This window comes from Sinocyclocheilus grahami, unplaced genomic scaffold (assembly GCF_001515645.1).
Source record: "Sinocyclocheilus grahami isolate Dianchi unplaced genomic scaffold, SAMN03320097.WGS_v1.1 scaffold384.1, whole genome shotgun sequence".
NCBI lineage: Eukaryota > Metazoa > Chordata > Actinopteri > Cypriniformes > Cyprinidae > Sinocyclocheilus > Sinocyclocheilus grahami.
Genome location: NW_015505563.1, coordinates 718,746 through 727,796, shown reverse-complemented (window position 1 = coordinate 727,796; position 9,051 = coordinate 718,746). Strand labels below are relative to the sequence as shown.

The 9,051-nt window shown below is 41.2% G+C and overlaps 1 protein-coding gene across 1 annotated transcript in view; it reads right to left on the bottom strand.

The window, feature by feature from the left end:
• Positions 1-2,849: 2,849 nt before the first annotated feature.
• The window catches only part of LOC107549995 (membrane-associated guanylate kinase, WW and PDZ domain-containing protein 1-like), a 56,113-nt gene continuing 49,911 nt past the window's right edge, over positions 2,850-9,051 (bottom strand). Inside the window, exon 17 of the mRNA XM_016231205.1 lies at positions 2,850-4,531. Within this exon, the coding sequence (XP_016086691.1) occupies positions 3,831-4,531 (701 nt within the window). The 3' untranslated portion in view covers positions 2,850-3,830. The remainder of the gene's footprint in view (positions 4,532-9,051) is intronic.

Here is a 9,051-nt window from a genome sequence, read left to right as displayed (position 1 = left end):
GACATTATTATAAAAAAACATTGCATCACTGCATTCATATATTGGTTGGCTCAGAGTATGGATCATCCTTGAGACTACATCTCTGACTACTGAACACCTAAGGGTCTAAACTGTCTCCAGTACAAGGAAGCCTATATGAAGCGGGACAAATGTTCGATGGGCATGCTAATTCTTATTTTTGAGGACTACATACTTGTGGTCTTTGTGTCTCTAAATCTCGATTTTAATATGTTGTTGAAGACGCCATGAAGAGGAATATAAAAGAAGACCACAGTGTGCAAAAACCACAGTGGGCACTAGGGGGCAATCAAACTGTCAGATCAGATTCCACAATTTGAATAATTTGAAACTGGCAACTATAAAACATTGCAATTGGCCTCCTGGGCTGTGGAATACAGTATCATGCCATGGGGACATTTAATTTCATTGTAAGTGCCAGTGCTATTAAAACTAGTATACTCACTACAGACATGCAAGATTGAATTATAAGAATCATTTTATATATCAAGCTTCTCGTCAAGCCAAGTGGGCACCTCGGTTTAAAATGCTGCACATGTCTCAAGATAACTCGACAGTGCTGTGTATTTCTGATATGTGAGACATTGGGGGAATCGAGAATACAAATAATAATAAAAAAAAAAGTCCATGGTCTATAATTATGTACAATAAGCTTGTTTTCTCATAAGATCTGCTACAGTAAGGGAAATGCTACAATTTGAATGTTTTGGGGAAAAAAACAACAACTAAATCTTCCCCCTCACAAAAATAAAGCCAAACTAAACATTTACAAGGCTCATCCCAGTTTCTGTACAGTACGTGCTGATGCCAATGGGATAATCAGGTACAAAGTCAACATCAATACCCAGGCTGGTTGAGGATTCTGAGAGCAGTGAACTTCAGATGACACTGCAGATGTACAGCTGAACGCTGTGTAATACTCGTGTATAAGCCCTGATTTAAAGTGTTAACACTTAAGATCAATCGAATTGCAAATTGCTAAATGCTTACAGGTATGGCAACAGAACTTGCGTGTGATCTTCTAAGTAAGCATTTATTGATATGTTACAGCACAGTAAAGACCTCCAGTGATAAATTAAAACACATTGCATTCTATTCTTTAGAATATTTAAATAAATTCAAATCTACTCAATATATTTTTAAAAATCAAATGTATGTATATAGGGATGCATTTTATTCAAATTAATTTATCACAGATGATTTTACTGTGCATATTTATATTACTCAGCTTTCCGATTAGCTTGCTAGAGCTTTGCTTGGTATGACACAGAACAGAAAGAGAAAGCACTTATTGCTCAGACAGTTCTGAGGTAAAGATCAATGCATAAGCTGGCGGTACAGCATGTCTGATTATCACCGGATCTCCTTTAAATTTTCGGTTTCGATTCACCAACCTGCCTGTGTATTTTAACAGTACACAAAATTACGAATCTCATATCTTAGGTAGAAAAATCCTACCGCAATTTTTGATCAGTAAGTCTTACAAAATGCATAGAAGACCTGTATCAAAATGCCCTTTTTCTTCTTCATGTTTTTTTTGTTTTTCTTTTTGTTTCCTGAAATGAAGATTCCGCATGATGCTCGATGCTGATTGGTGGAGGGCTTGGGGTGAGGACCGATCAGGCCTTCGTTTTCGCGGTTTTTCAGAAATGTTGAGGGCAATGAAATGGGTCTGAAATATTGAAAAGCATACAAACACAAAAAAGTATCACAATGGGAAAAAAAATCTAAACTTTGGGTCCTGATTTTCAGCTTGAGGGAAGTCTATGTCTCGTATAAAGGAATATCGCATGAGGCACTTGTAATGGCTCTCTTTCACTTTGACTCACTTAGCTGAAGTTTCGCAGAGCGTGTGCAGAATATTTCCCCCAACTCGTGAACCAAGTCTTGCAAAGATATAGATGTTAAAGAGGCAGAACAGTATTGTGTTGCACACTTTCTACTACGCTACGTCTTATGTTCTTTTACTTGTATTTGTTTCTCTTTTTTGGTAAACACTGGCTAAAGAAGCAGAAGGCACCTGGAGAGGTTTGATACGGCTCACTGGCCTTACAATAAAACTTTAGTTCTGTTATCTTCCTTCCCCCCTCTTTCAACAGCAAGACCACCGCGCACACAGCAGGGAAGGGGTTACAGTCCAGTCACAAACAGCAAGCAGCTAATAAAATATCTTTAATCACTTAGTCCTGCTCCTGAAGATCTGTTTTCAATCTAGTTTACTTTCAGAAATGTAGCTCTTCAGGGGAACGACTGAGCAACCGTGTCTTAAATAAATCTTCCTTTTTATAATAGAATTTTTGTTGCATTCTTACGAAAATAAATGGAAAATATGCTAAATAAAAATGTCAATGATATGAAAAAAGACATGCTATGATGAAGGACATCATGAATCATAGACGCATACTAACTGACCTTGCAGTTACTATCATGCTAGCCACATCATAGTGGCAGCATTTGATCATTTTCTCTCCTTGGCCACTGGATGGCGATAAAATCAAGGATTGATTGGCCAGAGAGCGGTATCTGGATGATACCACAACTCTAGTACTATATAGATATGTATTTGAGACGGAAGAGAAACAGATGGGGTGGTGGTGGTGTGCTGAAAACCACATATATAGAGACAGAGCTGGAGAGGCTGGATGAGAGAGACAGTGTGTGTGTGTGTGTGTGTGTGTGTGAGAGAGAGAGTGAAAGAGACAGAAGAGAAGAGAAAGTTAAAGAGATAGTTTACCCCCCAAAAAAGTAAAACAAAATTCCATCATTTAGTAACACTCAAGTCGTTCCAAACCTGTATGACTATTTTCTTCCATGAAACACAAAAGGAGAAATTTTGAAGACAAGCTTCAAAAAGGATGCAAAAGCAGGATCATCAAACTGAATATGAATCATAAAAGTGGTTCATTTGAATTGAGAACTAAATTACATTAAATGTTACATTAAAAAGTCAATATGACACGTGATAGAACAGACCGAGATCTCAGTTGTTAGGGATAGTCCACTCAAAAATGAAAATGGTCATTTACTAACCCATATGTCATTCCAAACCTGGATACATTTCTTTCTTCGGCTTGTAACCAAACAGTTTCGGGTCCTATTCCCTTTTGTAGAAATTGTTGTTTATACAATGGAAGTAACGAAAGTCAGATTTGGAATGACATGGGGTTGTGGGCCATCTTAAGGTGCATTCACATAATCACATTAGTGAAAATTTTGCATGCAAAAAAGGTCTACTGTACATTTCAAAGGTGTACCTTTGTATGAAACACAGCTCACACAAAATTCACGTTCAAACCAAGCACGTTTCTGTTGGTCAATGCTACAAATTTGCATGACCAACTGAAGTCGATGCAAAATACACATAGGGAAATCTTTCAGTCTCCTATTAAATTGCAGATGGCGTGGATTCCTATTAAAATGACTGGATTTCAACAGTGAAAATTCACTGAACAGTGGTGAATAGGACAGCACCTTTATTCACTGAAATCTGCTCTAGCTCTCTTTGCAATGTTCATGACAGAAGAAGCAAAGATTCATGAATCATTCATTTTTTAATCAGTTGACTAGATTTAGAAAAATTGAATTGGCCTGAACCAGTTTGTGTGTTTCTCACAAACAGCTATAATATGACTTCACACGACTTGGAATATAGTATAGAAGTCATATGAAATATTTTTGGTGCTTCAGTACCCATTAATTCACGTGAAAATGTGCAACTAGCACAATTAAGTAAATTCCTATAAATAGTCATACTGAATTGGAACGTCATGAGGTTAAGTTTTTAGGTGAACTATCCCTTTAAGGAAATAGCATTAGGACCACAGTTCTCCCTTATTCTGGCTCAGCCTTTTCCCCTCTAAAACCTGAGAGAGTTTGTGAGGGCTAGGGACTAGCCAGGGTCCCGGGGCTGTTGTCGGAGATCCAGGAGCCTGTAGAGGGCTGATGGCATTCAGGGGCCACTGAGTCCCCGAGAATGCGATGCTGGCTGCAGACACACTGACTTCAGAGAAGCTGTGAGCCGATTCTGCATCATCGTCATTGTCCAAAGGCATGAGGAAGGAGAAAGGTGTGCGCTGTGTGACCTCCGTTGGGCTGGTTCTGTTGTGATCCCTCTTTTCTCTTCTGACACTCACTCTCTCGTTCTCTTGGTCTGTTAGGAGGCCGTTCTCTCTCTCTGAACTAGTATCCTTCGCTTTTTGTCTTCTCTCTCCAACGGTGTTACTTTTTTGCCTTCCCCGTCGTCGGTTCTCTTCTCCCTTCCTTTCTCCCCGTGTGTCATCCTCGTTCTCTTCTCTCCGTGGTCCATCTCGGCTCCTCAGCGTACCAGGTAAACTCCGTGAACGCATCTGTTGCTCTCTCCTTCTTCCTGCCGACCGGGAGCTGCCTTCCTCCGTTCCTCTTCCTCTGCTCCTTCCCCCTGATTCCCTCCTTTCCTTCCCCCTCGAAGGAGAGCGATCCATACATGGCTCCTCGGAAAAGAGGGAGGAGGGGGAATCGGCTCCAGCTTTATGGTCTGAGAAGGAGAGGGAGAGTTGAATGATAAAACATCATCTACAAAAAAACTACAAAAGAAGGTGTCGGATAAGGGTTGGATGATGGAGAAGTGGGGGGATGAATGACAGCACAAGCATGTGATGTACCAATGACTGTTCTGAGATCAGTAAGGGGTTATTCCCTGCAATCTCATCCTGAGTAAAGGTCTGTGATGGGAGAGAAATGTGTCTGAATGCTTGAGTAAACTACACTGTTGGTAAAACAATGGCATTAGAGTGTTGTTGCATTAAAAAAAACCCTGATTATTATGGTAGGGAATTCCTGGTACCTGTTCTTTATGGTTATTTTGGACCTAAAGTACATCTCAAATCAATATTTGGAAGACTTTAGGAATCTCTGCAATGATAGTTCTTTATCGAAGGCTATAATTTAACAGAAAAATGGGCAGCAGTTACAACAAAAGCATCATGCCCATTCAAACGGAAAAGAAAACAGCAGATTTAGTTAAGAGAATATTACACTAAAAATCTGTTGTGAATTTTGTCACACTTTACTTTAAGATCCAATTCTTGCTATAAAACAATTATGTCACAGTGTTTAGTTGTTGTGTCCAAGACTGTCCACTTGATGGCACTCTCCACTTCCACTGTTACATGCTATGAACTCAATTACCCATAGTCCTTTGCCCAGTCTTCTCTGTACTAATTATCATCAGCTGTAGGTAATTTACTCATTAGCTAATCACTATTTATACCATGCTCACTTTGTCTTTTGTTGCTGCAGTATTGGACCTGTTTGTATTGGATTACTTTTTGCCTATGTTTTTGCCTGTTGCTTTGTTTTGGATTATTGTTTGATACCACTATTAAAACTGCACTTGGATCTATTTTGTTCTCCCGGAGTCATTCTGTGACAGAATACTGCAGCCAGTTCCCCCCCCTCCCCCTTCAATGGAACTATGGACCTTCGGATTACCCCTCCTGCCACAAGGAAGGAGCGAATGGCTCGACACCGGGCTCTTATGGCTTTGCGTCAGTAGGGCATGGAGGTAGGAGGCTTTTCCCAAACCTTCTGGACCTTCGCGGTGGGGCTGGAATACAATGATGGGGCGCTCAAGGATTTTTTTAATGCGTGCCTGGATGATCCCGTCCCATTGGGAGATGGAGGGACTTAGGATCCTGGACCTCTGGGGCTTTGTCAGCGAAGTTAGTGGGCTAAACCAGGCCAACTAGAACCCTTCCGTAGGGATTTTCCCACCAGCCCTGGCCTTCCGACTCCCACTGAGAAGCGAAGGACGAGAAGGAGGTGGGCAGTTAAGTCTGCACCGGTGGTCCTGGAGGACCCGACTCTGGTGGTCCCAAATCCAGTGGACCTGGAGGAGTCGACTCTGGTGGTCCTGAGTCCGGTGGTCCTGGAGGGCCCGACTCTGGTGGTGCTAGAGGACCCAACTCCATTGGTCCTGAGTCTGGTGGTCCTGGAGGACCCGACTCCTGAGGTCCCGAGTCTGGTGTTCCTGGAGGACCTGACTCCTGTGGTCTCAAGTCCGGTGGTCCTGGAGGACCCGACTCTGGTGGTCTCAGAAGTCGCCACAGAGCTGCCAAATTGAACAGCTGCTGCCGTAATCAACAAAGTTAATCAAAGCCGACTTTGCCTTTAACCTCTGGGCTGTTCTGCGGGCATGGGCCGTTTTCGAATTCACTCCAGAGCCCACTGCAGTCCTGGGCTGCGTTCCAGTTCGTTTTTTTATGCCCTTCACTTGCAAACTTCCCTCCGTCTTGTTTACTCGGATGTACATCATTGATTACATTGCATGAGTGCCCACTTCTGGCAGAACCCTTGGAATGGGCTGAACTGGAATGTCCTAAGCCCTTGATCACTTAGAATCAGCTATGGAGGTGGTTTATTGTTTAAATTTTTTTTTTTCCCTTATAGAATGCCGCTCCAAACAAATTCATATGTGTATATAGGTATGTTTGGGCTGCTATAAATGTTATAATGTGTATATATTATAGAGTTGTTTGGGGTGGGGATAAATTAAACGTGATCTGCGATGAAGTCACAATCATGTTGCATTGTGGTCTATGGAGCGGCCTGAAGTGTGCATATGAAGCAGACTCGCTCCCTCGGTCAAAATCGAGGGGTCGAGGGTCTGTCCATATAAACTTCCCTCGTCCACTTCACGAAGTGGAACGCACTTCAAAATGGCAGCAGGGATTCCCCCGAGGGGAAGTGCTTAGGGAAGTTTGCGAGTGTGTATCTAAAAGTGGAGTGGAATGCAGCCCAGGAGTCTTCAGAGTCCACTCCAGTCCGGGAGCCCTCGGAGTCCACTTTAGAGCCCGCTGCCAACCCGGAGGCCGTTCCGGCGCCACCTAAGCTCCTTGCCCTGCCAGCTCCGCCCAAGCTCCTAGCCCTGCCGGTCCCAATCAAGCTCTTTGCCCGACCAGCACCACCCAAACTCCTTGGCCTGCTGGCTTTGTTACATGGTATGAACTCCATTACCAATAGTTCTTTGCCCAGTCTTCTCTGTATTGATTATCATCAGCATACTCATTAGCTCATCACTATTTATACCATGCTCACTTTTTCTTTTGTTGCTGCAGTATTGGACCGTTACGTTGTGTTTCTGTTACCCTGTCCTTGGATTACTTTTTGCCTGTTGCTTTGTTTTGGATTATTGTTTGATACCACTATTAAAACTGCACTTGGATCTATTTTGTTCTCCCAGAGTCATTCCGTGACACAGTAACTATGATTTTTGCCTCAAACTCCTAATTTGCTGCTTATTAATAGTTAATATTAAGTAGGTAAGTTTAGGTGTTGGGTAGGATTAGGAATGTAGAACATGTGCTTTATAAATACTAATAAACAACCAGTATGTTAATAAGCAACTAGTTAATAGTGAGAACTGGTCCTATACTCAAGTGTTACTGTGAATTTTTAATAAACTTAAATCATTATTTTTTTTTATTATGATGATTATTATTATTATATACACTTCTGTAAGTGTGGGGTCAGTAAGATTTTTCATCACAGAATCCTGAAAATATGCATCAGTTTAAAAAAAATATTAGGTATTAAATTTAAAATTCTTTTACAAAACCTACCATTATAAGAATAAATTACATTTTAAAATAGAAAAGTTGTTTTAATATTTTGCAACATTACTGTTGTACTGTATTATTGATTAAATAAATGCAAAATGGCTTAGCATAAAATACTACTTTCAAAAAAAATTTTTAAATGTTGACCATAAGATTTTAAAGTGTGTGTGTGTGTGTGTGTGTGCGTGCATATATATATATATATATATATATATATACACATACACACAGCGGGTAAAATAAGCATTGAACACGTCACGTCACTTCTCAGTAAATATATTTCTAAAGGTGCTGTTGACATGACATTTTCACCAAATGTCGGTAACAAACCAAGTAATCCATACATACAAAGAAAACAAAAATATGTTCAGAAATTAAATTGTGTAATAAAATGGAAGGATCCAGGGAAAAAGTATTGAACACACTTACTGGAATGTATTTAAAGGGGTCATATGATGCGATTTCAAATTTTCCTTTCTCTTTGGAGTGTTACAAGGTCTTTGTGCATAAAGAAGATCTGTAAAGTTGCAAAGACTAAAGTCTCAAATCCAAAGAGATATTCTTTATAAAAGTTAAGAGTCAACCACGCCTACCTAAAACGGCTCTTTCTAACACGCCCCCACATATCTAGGTCACTATGTGGGAAGATTTGCATAACGCCGCCCAAACATTCACACAAAGAAAGAAGGCGTAACTTTTATTCTGTCTGTAGTATTGTTGCTGCCGCCATGTTGTGAATGCGCTGTGTGCTTCGTTGTGAAAGCAAAACTACTTTGTTTGGCCTTACAAAAGAGGACGATATCTGCGTCGTCATGCCTGGAGCTGATCCGTGCTGGTCGCTGAGGAAATACATCATCTTTGCGCTGTGGATCGCCGGATCGGCTTTCACCGTGGACAAAGCGGAGTCCAGTCCGGGGTCGTAAGATTTGGTTGCCGCAAGCCCTCCGGACGCTCCTTCCTCGAATCCGCCACCTCTGCTCACTCTAGCCCGCTGGCAGTTCTTCACTTTATCCCCTGGCCTCTGCTCACTCAAGGACGCCGTGTGTGACGCTGTGTTTCATTGTGAAAGCCATACTACTTTGTTTGACCTTCCAAAAATGGACACGACTAGAAATCAGTGGTTAATTTGTATTTACAACACGGTTCAAGAACACTTCAACCGAAATATTCAGATGTGTGCAGCACATTTTAAGGAAGACTGTTTCCTGATCCTGGAAGAGTAGACTACAATGCCGGCTGTTCTGACTCACAGACTGTAAGTACGGTTTTTATATTTTAAGAATTTGCCACTGATGACTCAAACGCGAGTTTTGAGCAGTGTAGTGTTTGTTGTTTGTCATTTCTCCGATCACAAATGCAGACATGATTTTATGTTTATGTGGCGTGATGCAATGCAACACGTAAAAAGACAGTATAAGTCATTATAATCCATAATTAT